Source organism: Mustelus asterias, chromosome 15, assembly GCF_964213995.1.
Source record: "Mustelus asterias chromosome 15, sMusAst1.hap1.1, whole genome shotgun sequence".
Classification (NCBI taxonomy): Eukaryota; Metazoa; Chordata; class Chondrichthyes; order Carcharhiniformes; family Triakidae; genus Mustelus; species Mustelus asterias.
The window spans coordinates 64,794,181-64,821,753 of record NC_135815.1 but is presented as its reverse complement, the minus strand read 5'-3'; the positions used below and the strand labels follow the sequence as shown (position 1 = coordinate 64,821,753).

General features: G+C 44.4%; 1 protein-coding gene and 1 non-coding gene across 2 annotated transcripts in view; one reads left to right on the top strand and one right to left on the bottom strand.

Moving 5' to 3' along the window:
- acat2 (acetyl-CoA acetyltransferase 2) overlaps positions 1–27,573 on the top strand; it is a 120,379-nt gene that overhangs the window by 68,293 nt on the left and 24,513 nt on the right. Inside the window, exons 5-7 of the mRNA XM_078230026.1 lie at positions 4,183–4,326; positions 24,594–24,716; positions 24,828–24,982. Of these exons, the coding sequence (XP_078086152.1) occupies positions 4,183–4,326; positions 24,594–24,716; positions 24,828–24,982 (422 nt within the window). The remainder of the gene's footprint in view (positions 1–4,182; positions 4,327–24,593; positions 24,717–24,827; positions 24,983–27,573) is intronic.
- On the bottom strand, positions 27,263–27,336 carry trnan-guu (transfer RNA asparagine (anticodon GUU)). Its single transcript has one exon. It is a non-coding gene; the product is annotated as a tRNA-Asn (tRNA).

The following is a 27,573-nucleotide window of genomic DNA, read 5'->3' as shown; positions in this document are numbered from 1 at the left end:
GAGAGGGGATCTCATCAAGGGAGATAAAATTTTAAAAGGGATTGATAAAATAAATGTAGACCAAATGTTTCCACTTATGGGGTAATCTCGAACAAGAGGCCACAGGTATAGGTTGCGAGGTGATAGATTTAAAACTGAGATGAGGAGGAACTACTTCTCGCAGAGGGTGGTGAATTTCTGGAACTCGCTGCACCATAGTGCGGTGGAGTCTGAATCGTTGAATGGTTTCAAGAAGCGTGGGTGCGATGACACATCCCTGCTTGCCTCCAGTCTTGACCTGAAAGGTTTCTGTCTTATTTCCATTGATGAGGACTGTCACCGACATCTTGACATGAAGGAGTCGAAGGATGTTGATGAATTTCCCTGGACAGCCAGCCTTTGACAGGGTCTTCCATAGCACTTCCCGATTCATCGAATCAAAAGCTTTGGTCAGATCGATAAGGGCTTTGTCAAATGGTTGATGTTGCTCCTGGCATTTATCTTGAAGTTGTCAAGCAATGAAAATCATGTCCACTGTTCCATGATTTGATCAGAAGCCATACTGGCTAGCAAGGATTTGGGCAATGATCTTCCCGGTGATGGAGAGTAGGGAGGTTCCTCGGTAGTTTCTACGGTCCACTTTTTCTTATTTCCTGTAGATGGTGTCGAAGATGACATCCCTGAGGTCAGCAGGAATTTCTTCTCTGTCTGAGAGTTTCAGGAACAGCTGATGGAGATGACAGGTGATCTCTTCTCCAGATTTGAAAATCTCTGCCGAAATCCCGTCCACTCCTCTGGGTTGTTCATCCGGTAGGGGTACTCCAGTTGCAAGCAATAAAAGAACTAACTTCACAAAGTAAATCAAAGAAAAGGTTTAATAAAGATACTTCATTATGCCACGCCCTGGGCCACAAATGCTCTCTACAATCCTGTCTGCTTTCTATTTATATCTGGTCAGCTGACCACCACACCACTTTGCCATTGGTTACACTGTCTATTGGGTCAGCTGACCTTCACAGCATGTTATCATTGGTTACATCATAACATGGCTTTTCCATTCTTCACGTATTTAATAGTGGCTTCGACTTCGTCCACGCTTGCTGGGAATCTAAGATCATCTTTGATGGGGAGTTGGGGGATTTCTTCAAACATGTCCTCCTCTATGATTGTGTCATGATTTAGGAGTTCTTGGAAGTGTTCTCTCCATCTCTCTGTCTCTCAAGAGATTTCTGCCCTTACTCTGCACCAATTTGAGGCCTCGAGTGTTGGGTCCATATATTGCCTTGGTGGCACTGAAGAAGCCCCTGGTATCATGCTTGTCAGTGAGGAGTTGTAGCTCCTTAGTTTTCTCAGTCCATCATTGGTTCTTGATTTCCCTAGTTCTTTGTTGATTGGAGAGCTCCCCTCTTTGCCTTGCTGCTTCTGTTGTTTTGGCAGGCACCGAGAGCTTTCCTCTTCATGTCGATGAGTTCTTGGATGTTATGGTCATTCTCATCTCACCAGACTTGGTATTTCGTGGTCTTGTGATCGATGGTTTCTTCACAGTTTGAGATGATGGCTGTCTTCAGCTCTTTCCAGTTTTCCTCCACTCCATTAAAATGAACACTTTGGAGCTTATGGAGAAGATATTTTTGGAAGTTCACTAGCATGTTTGGCTCTTGAAGCCGCTCAATGTCGATCTTTGTTTGAGCTGTTTCATCATCCTCCGCTGCTTCTGGTGAAGTTTGATGGACATAAAGGAGCAGATGAGCTGGTGGTCTGTCCAGCAGTCGTCTGCACTAGTCATCACTTTGGTGATGAGGGCATCCTTTTAGTCTTGGGATGATGAAGTCAATCATGTGTCAGAGCTTTGGTAGTGGGTTTTAAACAAAAATAAAATATGTCGTTTGCACACGGGGATTCAAAGTAACAACAAAGATTTATTCTAAGAGCATTGAGTGCCAAAGCAGGGAAGTTATGCTGAACCTTTCAAAATGTTCTAGTTCGACCCCAAATAGTGTATTGTGTGCATTTCTGGCCACCATATTTTAGAAAAGATATGTAAGAGTAGAACATGAAACTAAACAGCAGCCTGTGAAACACCCCAACGACATCATGTGACTGGCTCTTACAGCAATCACACAACTGCTTAAATATATAACACAACTAACTAGGCACAGCACTGAAAGAAAAATTAAATGCTTAATCCACCATAACTGATCTTGCCCATAACCATCCATATGACACATTTACTTATTTTACCCACATGTCTGCTGCTGTTGTATTGGAATCCATCTGACAGAATATGGCATGACTTTACTGACTTTTGTTATCAGATACAAAACAGGTCCAAGTCCAGTTTAGAGACCAAGACCTGGATCACACCATTCCTTTTCCTGCTTCACTCTCGTAATGAGTGGGAGATGGTTGGGCAGGGGAGTAAATGTAGAGTTTAAGTAATTCATCCCCTTGCTCTATCTGGGCTAATACTAGGGCCTAAGTAAAATGGTGCGGAAAAATAAATTTTTTAATCAGTGAATCAATTCTCATCTCACTTTATTGTCATAATGAAATAGGATTATTTTCTTTCACAACCCACATTTCAGTAGATACAAATTTAATGTAACTGAATTGGAACTGGCAGTGAAGATTCCTCAACTCTATTTAAAACAAAGATTCTAATTTTTTTCCTCAAACACTTCAAGACAACACCAGCACAGTATGTGATTTTCTTGTGCATAATTCTAATTTGTAAAGCTTTAAATCCCCCTTTAATCTGTGTTAACTGTTCAATAGTTCAAGAGTTGTCACAGCAACCTTTGGAAAATGCACCTCCGATATCATAGAAATTTACAGCATACAAGGAAGTTGTGTCTTCATTGGATGACAAGAAGCCTTGCAATCTAATCCCACTTTCTGGCTCTTGGGTCCTTGGAAGGGTGAGATGGCTCTCTATAGAGCTAAGGGAGACTTGACTATTTGAATAGAATTGTGCAAGATTATGACAGGTTTCGATAAAGTAGACAAAGAAAAGCTCTTTCCATTAGTTGATGGGACAAGGATGAAGAGACACAGATTTAAGATGTTGACCAAGAGTCAGGGTGGGGCGGCACAGCAAGTGATAAAGTGATAATAATGTGGAACCCATGCGGGTGATTGAAGCAGATATAATCATTGATTTCAAAAGGAAATTGGACATAGCCTTGTAGATTATAGCACTTCAAGTACATATCCAGGCAGTTTTTAAATGTTATGAGGGAGTGGAAGTTTTCATTCTGGGACTAAGACCTGTGGTGGGGATGGGAACTGGGAGTGCTTCCTCTCATGGGGCTGGTTGGAATTTGTGCCATACCGCATGATGCCAGCCTCTTGTGTAGTCAGGGTTTCCCAATTTTCTTTTGTGGACTGGATGTCACACCTTGCTCTCGGATCTGAGCATTAAGCACCAAAGCAGGGAAGTTATGCTGAATCTTAGAGCCCAAATAGTGTATTGTGCTCATTTCTGATCACCATACTTTAGGAAGCATGTGAAGGTCATTGAGAGAGTGCAGAAGAGATTTACCTGAATGATTCCAGTGATTGGGTGGGTTTTATTACATGATTAATTTGGAAGGGTGAGATGGCTCTCTATAGAGCTAAGGGAGACTTGACTATTTGAATAGAATTGTGCAAGATTATGACAGGTTTCGATAAAGTAGACAAAGAAAAGCTCTTTCCATTAGTTGATGGGACAAGGATGAAGAGACACAGATTTAAGATGTTGACCAAGAGTCAGGGTGGGGCGGCACAGCAAGTGATAAAGTGATAATAATGTGGAACCCATGCGGGTGATTGAAGCAGATATAATCATTGATTTCAAAAGGAAATTGGCCATAGACTCTGAGTTTTACAGCACATGGGCGCTTCAAGGACACAGAAGTATCAGGGCTAACTGGATATGGTGAGTGTAATAACTCCACAGAGTTTTAACTCTTGAGTTAAAACAGAAACTATGTGAAATGATTGCAGATTAAGTGTTTGTATGCCAGACTGTACTAATACAAACATCGAGTTCTCAGGCAAAAGGGAACATTTTGACCAAGGCCAATAGTGTAAAAAAGGCAATATTGATTAATTATCTGTTATATACCCTCCCCGATCTCCATGTTCACAACTGGGAAAACAACTGATCATGATTTTTACAGCACAATGTTTTATTTTGTTATTTTTCTTCTCCTTTTGCAGCCGAGAATGTGGCCAAGAAATGGAACATTAATCGGGAAGAGCAGGACAAGTTTGCTGTAGAGTCCCAGAAAAGAACTGAGATGGCACAAAAAGCAGGATTTTTTGATAAAGAAATTGTTCCTGTATCTGTCCCATCCAGAAAAGGTATTTGTGTGATTCCTTTTGGGAGGTGGTTTGATCTTCAACATTGACCATGGTCAGCTGTGTTTTTTGGGGTGGAGGAACTAGATTGCAGGAGAGGTATTTCAGTCTCCAGCAAGTAATTCCTGTCTTCCTCTTCTGAAATTGCTGCCTAACATTGGGACATTAAAACTTATCCCTAATTTTGTATTCCAGCTCTGAGCAAGAGTCGTACAAACTCAAAATTTTAAATCTGTGCCTCTCACTACAGATCCTGCCAGACCTGCTGGGTCTTTCCAGCATTTTCTGTTTTTGTATTTATATTATTTCGTTTGTCAGAGTTGACGACTAATGTCACTGGTGAATTAGTTGTGGAGCAGGCACCTCAACCAAACCAAGTCATAGTGTTCATATAACATATGAAATATAACATAAACATATAGTGTATCAAAGTGTTCATATAAATTAGCACTTCCAGCTCTGCTGCATTGCAGTGTCCTGGAACTGAGACTATTGATCTCCAATAATCGCAACAATCTTCCTTTGTTCTAGGCAACCAGTGGAGAGTTTTCCCGCAGTTCTCATTTATTCCAGTTATGCGAGAGCTCCTTGGTGCCAAATGCTGCTTTGATGTCGAGGGCAATAATTCTCACCTCACCTCACTTCTGGATTTCAACTCTTTTGTCCATGTTTGAACCAAGGCTGTAATGACATCAGGAGCTGAGTGACCTAGGCAGAACCCAAACAGAGCAGTGAACATGTTATTGCAAAGCAAGTGTCACTTGAAAGCTCCCTTTCCATCACTTTGCTTATCATCGAGATGGACGGATGGGTTGGTAATTGGCTGGGTTGGATTTATCCTGTTTTGAGTACAAGACATAGCTGGACAATTTTCCACATTGCTGGTTAGATGCTGGCGTTGTAGCTGTCCTGGAACAGCTTGGCTATTAATGCGGCAAGTTCTAGAGCACAAATCCCTTGCAGTATCCAATATCACATGGAGTGAATCAAATTGGCTGAAGACTGGCATTTGTGATGCTGGGGACTCCTGGAAGAGGCTGAGATGGCAATTCTGACTGAAGATTGTTGCAAATGTGTCGGCCTTATCTTTTGCACTGACGTGCTGGGCTTCTCCATCATTGAGGATGGGGATATTTGCGGAGCTTCCTCCTTCTCCAGTGAATTGTTTAATTGTCCACCACTCTTCATGATTTTGATTTGATTTGATTTATTATTGTCACATGTATTAGCATACAGTGAAAAGTATTGTTTCTTGCACGCTATACAAAGCATATCATTCATAGAAAAGGAAACGGGAGAGTGCAGAATGCAGTGTTACAGTTATAGCTAGAAAAAGATCAACTTAATGCAGGGTAGGTCCATTCAAAAGTCTGATGGCAGCAGGGAAGAAGCTGTTCGTGAGTCGGTTAGTACGTGTCCTCAGACTTTTGTATCTTTCTCCCGACGGAAGAAGGTGGAAGAGAGAATGTCCGGGGTGCGTGGGGTCCTTAATTATGCTGGCTGCTTTGCTGAGGCAGTGGGGAGTGTAGACAAGAGTCTGGATGTGGCAGCACTGCAGAGCTTAGAACTGATCCGTTGGTTGTGCAATGTCTTCACTTTGTCTATTGCATGCTGTAGCCTTGTGTTTTGGCTTCACAAGGTTTACATCTCATTTTTAGGTATGCCTGATCCTGCTCCTGACATGCCCCCCTTCATTAACAAATGAATAACCACATTATAAATTTTTTAAACCTTATCCTTATTCGATTCCAGAGTCAAAATGTGTCCGAGCAGAGGGATCAGGTTGTCTATGTTAATGAATCGCAGAAAGTTAGTATGCAGGTGCAGCACGTAATAGAAAAGGCAAATGGGGTGTTGGCATTTATTGCAAAAGGACTGGAGTATATAAGTAGAGAAGTGTTGTTGCAGTTGTATAGGGTGTTGGTGAGACCACATCTGGAGTATTGTGTCCAGTTTTGGTCTCCTTAATTTGAGGAAGAATGCAATGGCATTGGAGGCGCTTCAGAGGAGATTCACCAGATTGATTCCGGAGATGAATGAGTTGACGCATGAGGAAAGATTAAACAGTTTGGCCTTGTACTCGCTGGAGTTTAGAAGGATGAGAGGGGATCTAATCGAGATGTATAAAATTTTAAAAGGGATTGATAAAGATAAATGTTTCCTCTTATCAATCAATCTAGAACAAGAGATCACAGGCATAGGTTGCAAGGCGGTAAATTTAAAACTGAGATGAAGAGGAATTACTTCTCACAGAGAGTGATGAATTTGTGCAACTCACTGCCCCATAGCATGGTGGAGTTTGAATCATTGAATGATTTCAAGAGGGAGGTAGACATATTTCTAATAAAAAAGGGGAAAGAGGGATATGGGGAAAAGGTGGGGAGGTGGATTTGAGACCAGGGAGAGATCAGACATGATCTTGTTGAATGGTGGAGCAGGGTTGAAGGGCTAAATTTGCCTACTTCTACTCATAATTCCTATCTTCCTATATATGCAAAGAGGGACAGCTGGACAAAGATCTTCCTCTGTGGATTGAAGTCAAATGTCAGAATCTTACATAGTCCAGCCTTTTTTTGGTGATCTGATGCGCACACACATTGGGGCAGCAAAGCATCATGTCCAATACACACACACTGATTTCTTTCCCAGTCCAACATCAGAACATCTTTAATGACTGTAGCACACTGCTGAAAAAGCAAAGTTAATGCAGCACAAACATAATATTTACAAAGATATAGAAACCTTATTGCTGCAGTGGTGTTAACGTTCCCTTCTTAGATGAGGTGCATCCCAGCGTCTAAAGGTGACTTGGAGGCTGACTTCTGATGTCCATGCTCCGTGGCCTTCTATGACTTGGTGAGCATCCTCAGGTTGCTGGATGCATGGTGGGGCCAAGACAATTCTGTGGCTGCTGTTGTTGCTGGAGGGGTTTGAGTACTGGCAGAGGGGGCGGGGAGCTACTCACAGCCCTCAGGCTGCCCTAAGAAGTATCCTCTAGTTTTTCAGTTGGCATCTCCTCAGTCCTTTTGGTTCGGGGTGACACCTCCTTACTTTCTGCGGGTGAAGGTGCTCCTGGAGGGATGCCCTGGGCTTCATTTGCCTTTTGTTGGCTGACGGTGGTCACTACAGTTCAATGTGTCATGCTGCAGGCTTTCATTCACACTAGGCACCCACTGAGAGGTCTCCTGATTCTGCCTCTCTATGATGGTTGCCAACGTCTCCATGGAAGAAGAAATGTGCTTGTCCACTTGAGACATTTCAGAAGTCATGGCCTGGATGGACACCTCCCAGTTTCTGCTGATCACAAAATCTCATACAACTTTGCAGATTCTCCCATGTCTTGTCTTTAGAACTGCAACAGTGTGAGTGTGACCCTCATCTGAGGCTTGTCATCAGCTTCGGGTGTAGAAAGAGCCTGGCCTCCAACTGTCAGTGGCCTCATCTATCACAGCCCCTATTATCTGTGTACACTCAACATTGAGGAGCTCACCAGAGTGTGACTTAGAGCTGGCGTGCACTTCTATCCAGCACTTGTGATTTGATTTGATTTGATTTATTATTGTCACATATATTAGTATACAGTGAAAAATATTGTTTCTTGCACACTATAAGACAAAGCATACCGTTCATAGAGAAGGAAACGAGAGAGTGCAAAATGTAGTGTTACAGTCATAGCTAGGGTGCAGAGAAAGATCAACTTAATACAAGATAGATCCATTCAAAAGTCTGATGGCAGCAGAGAACATAGAACATTACAGCGCAGTACAGGCCCTTCGGCCCTCTGTTGCGCCAACCAGTGAAACTAATCCAAAGCCTATCTAACCTACACTATTCCAATATCATCCATATGTTTATCCAATGACCATTTAAATGCCCTTAATGTTGGCGAGTCCACTTCTGCTGCAGGCAGGGCATTCCACGCCCTTCCCACTCTCTGAGTGAAGAGCCTACCTCTGACATCTGTCCTATATCTATCACCCCTCAATTTAAAGCTATGTCCCCTCGTGCTAGCTATCACCATCCGCGGAAAAAGGCTCTCACTATCCACCCTATCTAATCCTCTGATCATCTTGTATGCCTCTTAAGTCACCTCTTAACCTTCTCTCTAACGAAAACAGCCTCAAGTCCCTCAGTCTTTCCTCATAAGACCTTCCCACCATACCAGGCAACATTCTGGTAAATCTCCTCTGCACCCTTTCCAATGGAAGAAGCCAGAGAGTGGTCTTGGAGGATTGCTTCTCTGAGTGGAGGCCTGTGACTAGTGGTGTGCCGCAGGGATCGGTGTTGGGTCCATTGTTGTTTGTCATCTATATCAATGATCTGGATGATAATGTGGTAAATTGGATCAGCAAGTTTGCTGATGATACAAAGATTGGAGGTGTCGTGGACAGTGAGGAAGGTTTTCAAAGCTTGCAGAGGGATTTGGAGCAACTAGAAAAATGGGCTGAAAAATGGCAAATGGAATTTAACGCAGACAAGCGTGAGATATTGCACTTTGGAAGGACAAACCAAAGTAGAACGTACAGGGTAAATGGTAGGACTCTGAAGAGTGCAGTTGAACAGAGGGATCTGGGAATACAGGTACAGAATTCCCTAAAAGTGACGTCACAGGTGGATAGGGTCGTAAAGAGTGCCTTTGGTACATTGGCCTTTATAAATCGGAGTATCGAGTATAAAAGTTGGTGTGTTATGGTAAGGTTATATAAGGCATTGGTGAGGCCGAATTTGGAGTATTGTGTACAGTTTTGGTCACCTAGTTACAGGAAGGATGTAAATAAGGTTGAAAGAGTGCAGAGAAGGTTCACAAGGATGTTGCCGGGACTTGAGAAGCTGAGTTACAGAGAGAGATTGAATAGGTTGGGACTTTATTCCCTGGAGCGTAGAAGATTGAGGGGAGATTTGATAGAGGTGTATAAGATTTTGATGGGTATAGATAGAGTGAATGCAAGCAGGCTTTTTTCGCTGAGGCTAGGGGAGAAAAAAACCAGAGGGCATGGGTTAAGGGTGAAAGGAGAAAAGTTTAAAGGGAATATTAGGGGGGGCTTCTTCACGCAGAGAGTGGTGGGAGTGTGGAATGAGCTGCTGGATAAAGTGGTAAATGCGAGGTCACTTTTAACATTTATGAAAAACTTGGACGGGTTCGTGGATGAGAGGGGTGTGGAGGGATATGGTCCAAGTGCAGGTCAGTGGGACTAGGCAAAAAATGGTTCGGCACAGACAAGAAGGGCCAAAAGGCCTGTTTCTGAGCTGTAATTTTCTATGGTTCTAACTCAATCAGTTAAGGATGATTTATTGTGTAACTCCCTGTTACTTTCCAGTGATTTGATTCCCAAGAGCGCGACAGGAACATAAAGTACAAAACTCACAACAAATATCACAAACAGTACAAACTTATACTTTAACTAAACATATAAACAATTCTCTGTGTTGTTCGCCACTACAGACAGAGCCCTTAACACAGTATCTTAAACTTTAACAGTGCACTTTAGTTAATCTCACTTATGACCCTATCACACAAGAATCGGTCCTATCACACAAGGACCCTGTCTGACCCTTTTACCTTTCTCGCCCCATCAAACAAGGGCTTGTTCCTCTCCCAGAGGGAATAGAGACTCTCTCTCCTTCTCATGACGTCTTTCCTTTAGTCATAGAGTCATAGAGGTTTACAGCATGGAAACAGGCCCTTCGGCCCAACTTGTCCATGCCGCCTTTTTTTAAAACCCTAAGCTAATCCAATTGCCTGCATTTGGCCCATATCCCTCTCTACCCATCTTACCCATGTAACAGTCTAAATGCTTTTTAAAAGACAAAATTGTACCCGCCTCTACTACTACCTCTGGCAGCTTGTTCCAGACACTCACCACCCTCCGTGTGGAAGAATTGCCCCTCTGGACACTTTTGTATCTCTCCCCTCCCACCTTAAACCTATGCCCTCTAGATTTAGATACCCCTACCTTTGGGAAAAGATAGAAACATAGAAAAACTACAGCACAAAACAGGCCCTTCAGCCCCACAAGTTGCGCTGAACATATCCCTACCTTCTAGGTCTACCTATAACCCTCCATCCTATTAAGTCCCATGTACTCATCCAGGAGTCTCTTAAAAGACCCTATTGAGTTTGCCTCCACCACCACTGACGGCAGCCGATTCCACTCGCCCACCACCCTCTGTGTGAAAAACTTCCCCCTAACATTTCCCCTGTACCTACCCCCCAGCACCTTAAACCTGTGTCCTCTCGTAGCAGCCATTTCCACCCTGGGAAAAAGCCTCTGAGAGTCCACCCGATCTATGCCTCTCAACATCTTATATACCTCTATTAGGTCTCCTCTCATCCTACGTCTCTCCAAGGAGAAAAGACCGAGCTCCCTCAGCCTATCCTCATAAGGCGTGCCACTCAATCCAGGCAACATCCTTGTAAATCTCCTCTGCACCCTTTCAATCTTTTCCACATCCTTCGTATAGTGAGGCGACCAGAACTGAGCACAGTACTCCAAGTGGGGTCTGACGAGAGTCTTATATAGCTGCATCATTATTCCCGGACTCCTAAACTCAATCACTCGATTGATAAAGGCCAGCACACCATATGCCTTCTTAACCACCAGCTCCACCTGCGGGGCCGATTTTAGAGTCCTATGGACCCGGACCCCAAGGTCCTTCTGATCCTCTACAGTACTAAGAGTCTTTCCCTTTATATTATACTCCTTCATCCCATTTGACCTACCAAAATGGACCACTACACATTTATCTGGGTTGAAGTCCATCTGCCACTTGTCCGCCCAGTCTTGCATCCTATCTATGTCCCTCTGTAACTTCTGACGTCCCTCCAGACTATCCACAACCCCACCAACCTTCGTGTCGTCAGCAAACGTACCAACCCATCCCTCCACTTCCTCATCCAGGTCATTTATGAGAATGACAAACAGCAAGGGTCCCAGAACAGATCCCTGGGGCACACCACTGGTGACCGATCTCCATTTAGATAAAGACCCATCTATACCCACTCTCTGCCTCCTTTGGGCAAGCCAGATCCGTGTCACTCATGATTTTATAGACCTCTATAAGATCACCCCTTAGCCTTCTACGCTCCAGAGAAAAAAGTCCCAGTCTATCCAGCCTCTCCTTATAACTCAAACCAGCAAGTCCCGGTAGCATCCTAGTACATCTTTTCTGCACTCTTTCTAGTTTAATAATATCCTTTCTATAATAGGGTAACCAGAACTGTGCACAGTATTCCAAGTGTGGCCTTACCAATGTCTTATACAACTTCAACAAGACGTCCCAACTCCTGTACTCAATGTTCTGACCGATGAAACCAAGCATGCTGAATGCCTTCGTACCACTCTGTCCACCTGTGACTCCACTTTCAAGGAGCTATGAACCTGTACCCCTAGACCTCTTTGTTCTATAACACTCCCCAACACCCTACCATTATCTACCAAAATGCATCACCTCGCATTTGTCTAAATTAAACTTCATCTGCCATTCGTTAGCCCACTGGCCCAATTGATCAAGATCAACAAAGAACAGTACAGCACAGGAAACAGGCCCTTCGGCCCTCCAAGCAGTGGCACAGGCTTGGATCCCATTGCAATCGGAGGTAACTTTCTTCACTGTCCACTATGCCACCAATCTTAGTGTCATCTGCAAACTTACTAACCATGCCTCCTATATTCTCATCCAAATCATTAATATAAATGACAAATAACAGTGGACCCAGCACTGATCCCTGAGGCACACCGCTGGTCACAGGCCTCCAGTTTGAAAAACATCACAGGCCTCCAGTTTGAAAAACTCAATTAGACAATCTGCCCGGTCTGTTCAGGAGTGGAATTTCAACAATCTGTCCCTTTGTCGTCAAGCTAAAAAGAGGAAGTGATTTTAAAAAAGTTAAGCCATTCCTGAAATAAGTCAAATATCGCAGTACACCCGCTGGGACAAACAGACTGCACTTTGAACCATCCAAGGGAGGGCCTCTTTAGTGACTAAAATATCACCTTTTTGTTGTACTGGCCAGGTAGAGTTATTCCCTGGAGAGCCGCTGTGCTTGTGTCTGCTTACTCACCAGCTAGGAGCAAGCGATCTCAGTGGGACCTCCAAAGAATACTGTCGAAATCTCGACTTCCAGATTTGACTTTAACACAAACACACATTAACACAAGATACTTAACCGACAGATTGTCTTTATTTTACTTGTTAGCAAGGGGGTCAGTTCCTAACACAATGGGTCGAGACACCACTCAAACGGACGAAGAAAATCATCCTGGTTTATACAATTCTGCAGCTCACAGATAGTTGGACACAATCCAATCAAAAGTGTTACAAATGACATACTTTATGTATTGATCCAATAGAAAAAACACTGAACCACCCTGATCTATGAGATCACGATACCTTGTAGGATACCCCAATATATCATCCCTAAGCCTGTCCTCTGGTCTCTTAGTCAGACATCATGTCTCTATTTTCGATAGCAGCTTCACAAAGCATCTTCACTAAAACAGTCTCACATGGGTATCCTTTAATTGATAAAGGGGGCCTACAAAAACCATTAGTATTTTATGGCCTTGTCAGTGAAGTTAACTGAATCTCTAAAGGATGTGGTCAACTCATCTTGCCTTCAGGATATTTCCCAATTATAGCCCTGATAAGTTTTGCTTATTACCAATATAATGAAACACATGGATATATTGCTGATCAATTCAATGACTGAGCTTTTTATCACTACCTACAGTGGGTAGTAGGTACAAGGGTATCATCATGTTACCATTAACTCTTGTCAGTTTCCACTAAGTCCCCTACCATAACTCTTTTATTGGCTAAGACATTAATATCTTTCTGACTCTGTTTTGGTTAGAAACTGTGAAGGCAGCTTCATTAAAACTCACTCTTGTATCAGTTGTTTCTGATAAGGTGTCTGGTGAGGCAATTAAGTCTCCTTTATGGCCTTGTGATTCCAATAGTTGAGTGCTTTAAAGGAATATGTTTGGTATCAAAGGGGCACTCTGTAACTGCATCAAAGTTTCTTTATTTAATTTCTAAAAATGTATAGAAGATGTATTTATATGTATGGACTAATTAAAGGTATTACATGTACCTCTAAAACTACAAAGTATTTAAAACATCTCATTACAATTACTAGCAAACTTGCTCCCCATTGATTTAAAGTGAATTCTACATCTAAGTTGATTAAACAAAAACCCTAGCAGAGTCTGCCAATCTTATAGTAGCCCTCTTCTTTTCTATCTTTCTAGAGGGATACAAAGGAGATTCACCAGGATGTTGCTTGGGAGGAACATTTGAGCTAGGAGAGACTAGATAGGTGTGGATTGTTTTCTTTAGAGCTGAGAAGGCTGAGGTGGGACATGATTGAGGTGTATCAGATTATGAGGGATATGGAAGGGTGACCAGGAAGTACCTTGACTTTTAAGGGGCATCTTGGCAAATACATGAATAGTATGGAAATGGAGGGATATGGTCCCTGGAAGGGTAGGGGGTTTTGGTTCAGTTGGGCAGCATGGTAGATACAGGCATGAAGGGCTGAAGGGCCTGTTCCTGTGCTGTAATTTTCTTTGTTCTTTGTACCTGTTCTCTTTGGTTGAGAAGTCCATCATGAGGGTTTAGAGTGAGAGGCAGGAAATTTGGAGGGGACTTGAGGAAAAAAATCACTCAGCTGGTGGTGAGAATCTGGAATGCACTGTCTAGGAAGGCAGTGAAGGCCAGAAACCTTACAACCTTTAAAACGTATTTGGATGAGCACTTAAAATATCATAACATTCAAGGATATGAGACAAGTGCTGGAAAATGGAATTAATGCAACTTTAGTGGGAGCTATTGTTGGTGCAGACTCAATGGGCCAAAGGGCCTTTTCTACGCTATATGTCTCTATGACTAATGCTTTTTAATCATAGAATCCCTACAGTACATTCAGCCCATCCAGCCTGTACCAACTACAATCCCACTCAGGCCCTATCCCCGTAACCCGACCTATATTTAACCTGCTAATCCCCCTGACACTAAGGTTAATTTGGCATGGCTAATCCACCTAACCCACACATTTTTGGAGTGTGGGAGGAAATCAGAGCACCTGGAGTAAACCCACGCAGACACGGGGAGAACGTGCAAACTCCACACAGACAGTGAGCCGGGGCTGGAATTGAACCGGGGTCCCTGGCACCATGAGGCAGCAGTGCTAACCACTGTGCCACCCGGAGGAAGCAATCTTTAGGGGAGGAATCTTTGCACAATAGTGTGCAAGAATGTTCTTGGTGCATTTTTCCTCATTTTATTGGGCATAGTCCCTGATTTTACCAGCACGGCCGCCCCGAAATCAGGGTGGGCAAGGCTCATAGAACGGCATTCCCCGTTGGCCTCAGACGTGATATTACAAGCCTCAGGCGGCCGTGTCGGTAAAATTAGGGCCAGAGAGTATAAAAATTAGCAAGTCACATAGCAGCTATATAGAATTTGAATTAGGCCACATTTGGAATATTGCATACATTCTGGTCACCACACTACCAGAAGGATGTGGAGACTTTGAAGAGGGTACAGAGAGGGATGTTGCCTGGTTTGGAGGGTATTAGCTATGAGGAGAGATGGGTCAAATTTGGTTTGTTTTCAATTCAACATTGGAGGCTGAGGGGCGACCTGATAGAAGTTAACAAAATTATGAGAGACATGGATAGTATGGATTGTTGGGAGCCTTTTTCCCAGGATAGAAATGACAATTACTAGGGGACATAGGTTTAAGGTATAAGGGGGAAAGTTTAAAGGAGATATGAGAGGCAAGTCTTTTACACAGAGGGTGGTAAGTGCCTGGAATGCACTGGCAGAGGAGGTGGTAGAAGCATATACAATAGCAATGTTTAAGTGGCATCTTGAGAGATACAGGAATCGGCAGGGAATAGAGGGATATGGGCCACAAAGAGGCAAAAAGTCTTTAGTTTAGCAAGGTTTCATTTGTTGGCGCAGGCTTGGTGTACTGTTCTTCGTTCTTTGTTCTTTTTATTCGAGACAGGCAGTATAAGGCGTATATTGTGCAACATGGTTGAATGTCCCTGTGGGGGAGGGTGGGAAGTTTGCGCTGGTAGATTGTGTTAGGATAAAGAACAAAGAACAGTACAGCACAGGAAACAGGCCCTTCGGCCCTCCAAGCCTGTGCCGCTCCTTGGTCCAACTAGACCAATTGTTTGTATCCCTCCATTCCCAGGCTGCTCATGTGACTATCCAGGTAAGTCTTAAACTATGTCAGCGTGCCTGCCTCCACCACCCTACTTGGCAGCGCATTCCAGGCCCCCACCACCGTCTGTGTAAAAAACGTCCCTCTGATATCTGAGTTATACTTCGCCCCTCTCACCTTGAGCCCGTGACCCCTCGTGATCGTCACCTCCGACCTGGGAAAAAGCTTCCCACTGTTCACCCCATCTATACCCTTCATAATCTTGTACACCTCTATTAGATCTCCCCTCATTCTCCGTCTTTCCAGGGAGAACAACCCCAGTTTACCCAATCTCTCCTCATAGCTAAGACCCTCCATACCAGGCAACATCCTGGTAAACCTTCTCTGCACTCTCTCTAACGCCTCCACGTCCTTCTGGTAGTGCGGCAACCAGAACTGGACGCAGTACTCCAAATGTGGCCTAACCAGCGTTCTATACAGCTGCATCATCAGACTCCAGCTTTTATACTCTATACCCCGTCCTATAAAGGCAAGCATACCATATGCCTTCTTCACCACCTTCTCCACCTGTGTTGCCACCTTCAAGGATTTGTGGACTTGCACACCTAGGTCCCTCTATGTTTCTATACTCCTGATGACTCTGCCATTTATTGTATAACTCCTCCCTACATTATTTCTTCCAAAATGCATCACTTCGCATTTATCCAGATTAAACTCCATCTGCCGCCTCTCCGCCCAATTTTCCAGCCTATCTATATCCTGCTGTATTGCCCGACAATGCTCTTCGCTATCCGCAAGTCCAGCCATCTTCGTGTCATCCGCAAACTTGCTGATTACACCAGTTACACCTTCTTCCAAATCATTTATATATATCACAAATAGCAGAGGTCCCAGTACAGAGCCCTGCGGAACACCACTGGTCACAGACCTCCAGCCGGAAAAAGACCCTTCGACCACTACCCTATAACTGTTGAAAAAGTGGATCTCAAGGGCATCCCTGGGTTAGGGTCTGACTCAATACAAGCTTTCAAACCAGGTCATTACACACAACAGAACATTCTACAAGTCATCTGTTCAGACACCAGATCATACACACTCCCCCACTGATTTGATTTGATATATTATTGTCACATGTATTGGTATACAGTGCAAAATATTGTTTAGAGTCACAGAGGTTTACAGCATGGAAACAGGCCCTTCGGCCCAACTTGTCCATGCCGCCTCTTTTTTTTAAACCCCTAACCTAATCCCAATTGCCCGCATTTGTCCCATATCCCTCTATACCCATCTTATCCATGTAACTATCTAAATGCTTTTTAAAAGACAAAATTGTACCCGTCTCTACTACTACCTTTGGCAGCTTGTTCCAGACATTCACCACCCTCTGTGTGGAAAAAATTGCCCCTCTGGACACTTTTGTCTCTCCCTCACCTTAAACCTATGCCCACTAGTTTTAGTTTCCCCAACCTTCGGAAAAATATGTTGACTATCTAGCTGATCTATGCGCCTCATTATTTTGTGGACCTCTATAAGATCACCCCCAAGTCTCCTACGCTCCAGGGAAAAAAGTCCCAGCCTACCCTTATAACTCAAACCCTCAAATCCTGGTAGCAAACTAGTAAATCTGTTCTGCACTCTTTCTAGTTTAATAAAATCATTTCTATAATAAGGTGACCAGAACTGTACACAGTATTCCAAGTGTGGCCTTACCAATGTCTTGTACAACTTCAACAAGATGCCCCAACTCCTGTATTCAATGTTCTGACCAATGAAACCATGCATGCCGAATGCCTTCTTCACCACTCTGTCCACCTGTGACTCCGCTTTCAAGGAGCTATGAACCTGTACCCCTAGATCTCTGTTCTATAACTCTCCCCAACGCCCTATGATTAACTGAGTAAGTCCTACCCTGGTTCAATCTACCAAAATGCATCACCTTGCATTTATCTAAATTAAACTCCATCTGCCATTCATCAGTCTACTGACCCAATTGATCAAGATTCCTTTGCAATCCTAGATAATCTTCTTCACTGTCCACCATGCCACCAATCTTGGTGTCATCTGCAAACTTACTAACCATGTCTCCTAAGTTTTCATCCAAATCTTCAATATAAATGACAAATAGCAGTGGACCCAACACCATTCTCTGAGGCACACTGCTGGTCACAGGCCTCCAGTTTGAAAACCAACTCTCTACAACCACCCTCTATCTTCTGTCATCAAGCCAATTTTGTATTCATTTGGCTACCTCACCCTGGATCCCGTGGGATTTAATCTATGCAACAAGATTTAACCTTATTCAATCTTATGTATTCAGAAAGGATGCTTTCTATGGTGCATCTGTAAAGATTGGTGAGAGTCGTAGGGGACATGTCAAATTCCCTTAGCTTCCTGAGAAAGTAGAAGATTTGGTGGGTTTTCTTAACTATAGCGTTGGCGTGGAGAACCAGGTCAGGTTGTTGGTGATCTGGATACCCAGAAACTTGAAGCTCTTGACCATTTCCACTTCACTTTCATTTCATTTCCACTGGCACCATAAAGCACAGCTGCCGTCAAAAATGTTCCAGTTAATTTTCATGTTCAGGCTCATGTAATTATTAATTTGCTTGCATACGAAGTAGCTGATACTAACAGGTCTTCAGGTTCTGATTTAGTATTTAACAGCACAGAGGCATTAGCCAAAAGTGGAGTACTCTGGACCCACTAAATTCAAACTCAAGAATAAGCTATAAAAATGCAAACAGGACTGAGTCACCATTTGGTTACTCAAGAGTTGCTCACTCCTGAAATTATGGCTGTATGTTCTGTCTCCACAAGCTATAGTTGGGTGGAATTTTCCACGCTGGAGATTAAGTGCAGCAGTACGTGAGAAAGTTGGCATGATTCCTGTCATGTCAAATCATCCACTTTTCAGCTCATTGTGTATGCATAGACAAGCAGCCTGTGGTGGGGTGGGCTGAGATTTGTTCATCCTGCCATTACCTTATAAGGATGAAGAGCCAGGCACCATATTTAAACAGCACTCAGACAGACAAATTCACTCTGCAACCTAGGACATCTTGTGCCAAATACCAGAATGGCCCCAAGAACCAAATCATCTGCCTCAAAATACTATGAAAAATACATGGAGAATCTCCTCCAGGCAACCGAGGACCAGCAAAAGACCCTCTGCCCTTGTGATGAGAGCTAGGAGTTCACTAACCTCATAACGCAGGCATGGAAGAAGGTCGCCAGGAGGTCAGTGTTTGCAGACCTCAGAAGAAGACTGCTCTATAATGCCGAAGAGGATGAATGATCTCATCCACTTCACCAATGTAAATCAAACTTCTCCTCACTCTCAATTCGTACTCTCATAAGGTCATTAGGCATTCGCAGGGTTAGAGGCCAGAGGGATCTCATACCACAAGTGCAAGGGACATCGCCTCTGATTCTCTCAATGCACACTTAAACATCTTCAACTCTTGTGACATCCTGCACAAGATCAGTCAATGCACACAAGGGCAGGCATGCTTTTCTGTTTTTGCATCCAAGCTACACACTCTGTCCATCTGTTATTTGCAGGACAAGATCACCCACAACAAGGAGAAATCCCAGACAAGAGATGGGATGCTAGAGCTCAGGCCACTCCCCACTTTGAGGAACAGGTGGCAGAGCTGACTGATGAAGAGAGAGACTGTTCCTGCACCAAAGGCGAGATTGGTGTCTCCCAACAAGCCAGTGAGGGTCCATCCAGTAGTCTTCACCCACCCGCCAATACTGCGAATGCTTTTTAATGTACATGACACCCCAGCCAATCACTAATTATCTCTTCTCTCCATTACAGCCCACCAGCAAAAAAAGGCCATGAGAAGCCACCGGCCAGCTCATCAACCCACAGAACACTGAGATTCTGACGAAGCATCCGAAGAAAAGCTCAGTGGTGATCTGCACTCTGCACTCTCCACTCACACACAGACACACACTTTGGTGGCACCTAGTTTTACAGCAGGCTCAAGTTCGCCATCTGGTTAGCACAGCACAGAAATGGATCCACAGCAAGCAGAGGCAAAGATGCTCTGAGGACTACAAGAGGTCAGGCTCCTGCTAAGTTTGGGTCTGATAAGAAGCCTCGACAATCAGCCCTCAGAGAAATGTTAGAGTTCCAAAGACAGGCAGGTGTACATCAGGCAGGGTTGTCAAAAGCCATCACCAGATTAGCACCAGATGAAGGCGTCTGCACCAAATGAATTGAGGTCACCATTGGAATTGTTGCGACCACCATGGAGACCAAGGTCCAGCGGTTTTTGCCAGATATGCACTTGGACCTGGACAACATCACTCTGGTCATAGTAGGATCCATCAGTGGCTGGATGCGATGGGAACAGGGCACCCTGTTCTCCCTTGAGGAGTCCCTTCTCCTCAAGGAGTCAAAGATGGGCTCTCAGGCATCTCTTGTCCTGTATACAAAATGCAGGACAAATCCAACCTGACCAATTACCGCCCAATCAGTCTATTCTCGATCATCAGTAAAGTGATGGAAGAGGTCATCAACAGTGCTATCAAGCAGCACCTGCTCAGCAATAACCTGCTCAGTGACGCCCAGTTTGGGTTTCGCCAGGGTCACTCAGCTCCTGACCTCATTACAGCCTTGGTTCAAACATGGACAAAAGAGTGAATCCCAGAGTGACGTCAAGGCCGCATTCGACCGAGTGTGGCATCAAGGAGCCCTAGCGAAACAGGAATCAATGGGTATCAGGGGGCAAACTCTCCGCTGGTTGGAGTCATACTTGGTACATAGGAAGATGGTTGCGGTTGTGGAGGGTCAGTCATCTCAGCTCCAGGAGATCTCTGCAGGAGTCCCTCAGGGTAGTGTCCAAGCCCAACAATCTTCAGTTGCTTCATCAATGACCTTCCCTCCATCATAAGGTCAGAAGTGGGGATGTTTGCTGATGATTGCACAATGTCCAGCGCCATTCGCAACTCCTCAGATACTGAAGCAGTTTATGTTCAAATGCAACAAGATCTGGACAATATCCAGGTTGACAAGTGGCAAATAACATTCACGCCACACAAATACCAGGCAATGACCATCACCAATAAGAGACAAACCAACCACTGCCCTTTAACATTCAATGGTGTAACCATCACTAAATCCCTCACTGTCAACATCCTTGGGGTTGCCATTGACCAGAAACTCAACTGGACTCACCACATAAACACAGTGGCTACAAGAGCAGGTCAGAGGCTAGGAATACTGTGGCAAGTAACTCACCCCCTGACTCCCCAGAGCCTATCCACCATCTACAAGGCACAAGTCAGGAGTGTGATGGAATACTTGCCTGGATGGGTTCAGCTCCAACAACACTCAAGAAGCTTGACACCATCCAGGAAAAAGCAGCCCGCTTGATTGGCACCACATCTACAAACATTCAATCCCACCACCACTACCGGTGCTCAGTAGCAGCAGTGTGTACTATCTACAAGATGCACTGCAGCAATTCACCAAAGATCCTTAGACAGCACCTTCCAAAGTCACGACCACTTCCATCTAGAAGGACAAGGGCAGCAGATACATGGAAACACCACCACCTGCAAGTTCCCCTCCAAGTCACTCACCATCCTGACTTGAAAATATATCGCCATTCCTTCGCAGTCGCTGGGTCAAAATCCTGGAATTCCCTCCCTAACGGCATTGTGGGTCAACCCACAGAACATGGACTGCAGCGATTCAAGGCAGCAGCTCACCACCACCTTCTCAAGGGCAACTCGGGATGGGTAATAAATGCTGGCCAGCCAGCAACGCCCATGTCCCACGAATGAGTAACATGGAAGAGGAGCATCAGTTGGATAGTAGACCTTGTAGCAATCCATCACGGACTTTCCAAGGCTGTACAGGCGCACCAAATCCCCTTTGACAGTGACCTCCAACTGCTCAAGCGAGGAGGGCATGCCTGTCCCACAGAAGGAGACCTTCAGGGCTTGGGTTTCCAGAGAATACCTCTAAGATCATCTCAGACAATAGGGTGTGGCAGTTTGCAGACTGCCTCCACTTTTGCTGTGGATGTCCGGGATACACCTAGATGAAGCAGTAAGGAAAGGAAAATTAAGTACTGAGAAAACTGTGTGGAGTTTGCACATTTTCCTCGTGTCTGCGTGGGTTTCCTCCGGGTGCTCCGGTTTCCTCCCACAGTCCAAAGATGTGCGGGTTAGGTTGATTGGCCATGCTAAAATTGCCCTTAGTGTCCTGAGATGCGTAGGTTAGAGGGATTAGTGGGTAAATATGTAGGGATATGGGGGTAGGGCCTGGGTGGGATTGTGGTCGGTGCAGACTCGATGGGCCGAATGGCCTCTTTCTGTACTGTAGGGTTTCTATGATTCTTCTAAAACAATGGTGGCACGGGAATTCACTCTCATCATATACTTTGCACATCTGTGAATATATATGGTGACCCACACTGGGGTCATTCCAACCCAGTGCATTTTTCAATAGCCTTCATGTAATGTCTGTTAGATTTATGTGTGGGTTACAGTTTAAGTAACAGTCAGGAACCTTAGCCATTCATGGCAGTCTTCAGCGTGATGTCATGATCACATTTCCAGCTAAACATTAGTCCGGGAGCAGCACGGTGGCACAGTGGTTAGCACTGCTGCCTCACAGTTCCAGGAATCCAGGTTCAATTCCAGACTTAGGTGACTGTCAGTGTGGAGTTTTCACATTCTCCCTGTGTCTGCGTGGGTTTCTTCCCACAGTCCAAAGATGTGCAGGTTAGGTGCATTGGCCATGGTAAATGCCAGAAATTAAAAGGCAGTACTGGGGCAATGTGCAGCATACTACAAAGCTACGCGTGGTGCGCATGTCTTGGTCCAAGTCTGGGGAGGGGGTGGACCTGTTTATGAAGGTTGTGAACAGCATGGTGTGCAGAGGCTGGTCAGTCCCTCACACTTTTGAGTTCGAGGGGTTGGTGTTTTGGTACTGGGGTGGCAGATGGCACAGTGGTAGTCAGGGGTGGCATCTGCAGCCCATGAATGGGGAACTGGTAAGTAAGAGTGGTATGGTCTCATGGGACAAGGTGGTCTTGGAGCCACAGAGATATACAGCACAGAAACAGACCCTTCAGTCCAACTTGTCCATCCCGACCAGGTTTCCTGAACTGAACTAGTCCAACCTACTATAGAAAGGATATTATTAAACTAGAAAGAGTGCAGATAAGATTTACCAGGATGCTACTGGGACTTGATGGATTGAGTTATAAGGAGAGGCTGGATAGACTGGGACTTTTTTCTCTGGAGCATAGAATGCTGAGGAAAGATCTTATAGAGGTCTATAAAATAATGAGGAGCACAGATCAGCTAGATAGTCAATATCTTTTCCCAAAGGTAGGGGAGTCTAAAACTAGAGAGCATAGGTTTAAGGTGAGAGGGGAGAGATACAAAAGTGTCCAGAGGGGCAATTTTTTCACACGGAGGGTGGTGAGTGTCTGGAACAAGCTGCCAGAGGTAGTAGTAGAGACGGGTACAATTTTGTCTTTTGAAAAGCATTTAGACAGTTACATGGGTAAGATGGGTATAGAGGGATATGGGCCAAATGCAGGCAATTGGGACTAGCTTAAGGGTTTAAAAAAAAGGGCAGCATGGACAAGTTGGGCCAAAGGGCCTGTTTCCATGCTGTAAACCTCTATGACTCTATAACCATTTGCCTGCATTTAGCCCATATCCCTCTAACTTTTCCTATCCATGTACCTGTCCAAAGGTTTTTTAAATGTTATAATTGTACCCGTCTCTACCACTCCACTGGCAACTCTTTCTATATTTTCACCACCCACTGTGTGAAAAAGTTGCCCCTCAAGTGCCTTTTAAATCTTTCCACTTTAGGTAAGTTATTGTGCATAGGGCCACGTTATTAACTTGGCTGTCAAGTCCTGAGGTGGAACTTGAACTCATAGCTTCTGACTCAGAAGCAGGGATACTACCCACTGGCCACAAGACTTCTGAATGGATAATAACCCACCTATAATTTAACTGCATCCAATCTTTAGGCTGTACATAGCTGCATTTCATCTTTTATCGTTTCATTAAAATATATGCTAATACTGGAATAATTCAGTGGATGATTTTTATACTTTTCCATTCCTGATTTCAGCTCTTTTTCATTATTAGCTCTGCACTTTGATAAAACTGATTCTGGACATTTCCTGTACCACGAGTAAGGAACATTTCTGAAAAACACAATTTTAGCCTATTCGGGCAGTAAAAATCAGTACATCATTGATGCATTTAATCTTTTGAATGCTTGTTGGGAAAAGAAGTAGGTTTTAATTTGAGTAGCTTTCACATGAAAAAGACACCAAAAATGACATTGCATTTGGTATGTTTCTTTCAAGTTTATTTATTCCTGTTACAAGTAGGCTTACATTAACACTGCAGTGAAGTTACTGTGAAAATCCCCTAGTCGCCAGAATCCAGCGCCTGTTCGGGTACACTGAGGGAGAATTTTGCATGGCCAATGCATCTAACCAGCACATCTTTCGGACTGTGGGAGGAAACTGGAGCACCTGGAGGAAACCCACACAGGGGAGGTGATGGCCTAGTAGTATTATCGCCAGACTATTAATCCAGAAACTCAGCTAATGTTCTGGGGACCTGGGTTCGAATCCCGCCACAGCAGATGGTGGAATCTGAATTCAGTAAGATATCTGGATTTAAAAATCTACTGATGACCATGAAACCATTGTCGATTGTCGGAAAAACCCATCTGATTCACTAATGTCCTTTCGGGAAGGAAATCTGCCATCCTTGCCTGGTCTGGCCTACATGTGACTCCAGAGCCACAGCAATATGGTTGACTCTCAATTGCCCTCAGGCAACCAGGGATGGGCAATAAATGCTGGCCAGCCAACAACACCCATGTCCCACGAATGAATTTAAAAAAAGACACGGGGAGAATATGCAGACTCCACACAGACAGTGACCCAAGCCGGGAATTGAACCAGTGTCTCTGGTGCTGTGAGGCAGCAGTGCTATCCACTGTGTCACCGTGTGTCTGAAAGTGCTGTTTTAAGCATTCAATGTTGGCTTTGATCTATAAATAACTGAATGTAAATATACCTCTCTTCAGGCTCTATTGAAGTAACAACTGATGAATTTCCCCGTCACGGGAGCTGTTATGAAGTGATCTCAAAACTGAAGCCATGTTTTTTAAATGATGGAACAGGGAGCGTCACAGCTGCTAATGCATCAGGTGAGTAAGGAGCCTTCCCTTTAACCCTAGTCATTTTCATCTCCTGAGCAATGATTAGCTATCGCAAGAACTGGACTGATGTTATTTTGGTTCCTATTCCTGATGCTGCAGGTATAAATGATGGGGCTGCAGCTGTGATTCTGATGAAGAAATCAGAAGCTCTTAAAAGAAATTTGGCATCGTTGGCACATGTTGTATCCTGGGCACAGGCTGGATTAGATCCTGCGATCATGGGAATTGGTCCTATACCAGCAATAAGGAAAGCGGTAAGACGCGCAAATTCCTTCACAGCATTGTACATTAATAACAGGCCTTACAGCATTACATTTGTTATAGTGTGAAGCAAAATATATACGGTGGCACAGTGGTTAGCACTGCTGCCCCACAGCACCAGGGTCCTGGGTTCAATTCCAGCCTTGGGTGACTGTGTGGAGTTTGCATGTTCTCCCTGTGTCTGTGTGGGTTTCCTCCGGGTGCTCTGATTTCCTCCCACACTCCAAAGATTTGTGGGCTAGGTGGATTGGCCATGCTAAATTACCCCTTAGTGTCAGGGGGATTAGCGGGGCAAAGACATGGGATTACAGGATAGGGAGTGGGTGGAATTGATTTTGATGCAGACTCGATGGGCCGAATGGTCTCCTTCTGCACTGTAGGAATTCTGTGGAATTATCTGACTTATCCTATGATAACCAAAAAAGAAAGAAATTAAACTATAGAATCCCTAGAGTGCAGAATGAGGTTATCTGGCCCATCGAGTCTGCACCGACTCTATGAAAGAGCATCCTATGCAGGCCCTCCCCTCTGCCCTATCCCCGTAACCTCATGCATTTGCCATGGCTAATCCACCTAACCTACAACTCTTTGGACTGTGGGAGGAAACCAAAGCACCCAGAGGAAATTCACGCACTCACGGGGAGAACATGCAAACTCCACACAGATAGTCATCCAAGGTCGAAATTGAACCTGGTGCTGTAAAGCAGCAATGCTAACCACATCAAGGGAGAAAATGTTTCAGAAAACAGAAACCTTCCTCATTCCAAGGAGAATGGTCTTTAATTTTCCAATTGCTCCTCGCAATTGAAATCATTCGTCCCTAATAACAATGTGGTCAATCTCCTCAATACCGTTTCATAAGACTTTACATCTTTCTGAACCCAGAATTGTCCACAATGCTCCAGCTGAAGTCTAACAAGTGATTCATAAAGTTCTAGCATGATCTCTCTGCTTTTATATTCTATGCCTCTACTTAAAACCCAAACAACCTATATGGTGTTTATCCATCTTTAGGAATTTGTTCTTTGGCCACCAACATCTCTCAACTCGCCTCCATTTTTCAAAATTAATTCATTTGTATGATCTCCCGTATTAGTCCTCTGGAAGTCTATTATTTCACACTCTGCATTGTCTTCCACCATCATTTCATCATTTTGTCAATGTTATCTTGAAGCCTATAACTTTTCTTCGTCTCTACCTACCACTTTGCCAAGTTTCGTAAAATCTGATAACCTTATAATGCTACTCCACATAGTCATAGAATCGTAGAATCCCTACAATGCAGAAGGAGGCCATTCGGCCCATCGAGTCTGCACCGACCACAATCCCACCCAGACCCCATTCCCGTAACATCACATATTTATCCTGCTAATCTCCTTGACACTAGGGTAATTTAGCATGGCTAATCCACCTAACTCGCACATCTTTGGACTGTGGGAGGAAACCAGAGCACCTAGAGGAAACCCATGCAGACACGAGGAGAACATGCAAACTCCACACACAGTGACCTAAGCCGGGAATCGAACCCAGGTCCCAGGCAGCAGTGCTAACCACTGTGCCACCATGCCACCCACAGTTGAGTCTAGGTCGTTCATAGATTTCGACAGGATTAATGGACCCTGAACTGACCCTTGAGGCACATCACTGTAAACCACCTCTCATTCTGAAAAAATCCGTCCATACCACTACATTTTATTTCAATTCCATGGGCTTCCATCTTCTCTTACAGGCCTCTGTCAAATGCCTTCCAAAAGTTCATATAGTCAACATCTACTGATCTATTACGTCATCAAATAATTTAATTAAGTTTGTGATTTACTTGCCTTTAGTAAATCTATGTTGGCTTTCCTTGATTAACTCATGCCTTTTCAAATGAAAGTTTATTTTGCCTTTGATAATCTTGATGGGTTCATCATAGAATCATAGAAACCCTACAGTGCAGAAAGAGGCCATTTGGCCCATCGAATCTGCACTGACCACAATCCCACCCAGGCCCTACCCCCATATCCCTACATATTTACCTGCTAACCCCTCTAACCTACGCATCTCAGCACACTAAGGGGCAATTTTAGCATGGCCAATCAACCTAACCCGCATATCTTTGGACTGTGGGAGGAAACCGGAGCACGCGGAGAAAACCCATGCAGACACGAGGAGAATGTGCAAACTCCACACAGACAGTGGCCCAAGCCGGGAATCGAACCCAGGTCCCTGGAGCTGTGAAGCAGCAATGCTAACCACTGTGCTACCGTGCGCCCAATGTGAATATTCGGCATCCCTGAATGGGATCGAACCACCATCCTTTCGATTAACAGCCGAACGCGCTAACCGATTGCACCACAGAGACACGGCACGATAGCACAGTGGTTAGCACTACTGCTTCACAGCTCCAGGGACCTAGGTTCGATTCCCGGCTTGGGTCACTGTCTGTGTGGAGTTTGCACATTCTCCTCGTGTCAGTGGGACTAGGCACAAAAATGGTTCGGCACAGGCAAGAAGGGCCAAAAGGCCTGTTTCTGTGCTGTAATGTTCTATGGTTCTATGGTCTGTGTGGGTTTCCTCCGGGTGCTTCGGTTTCCTCCCA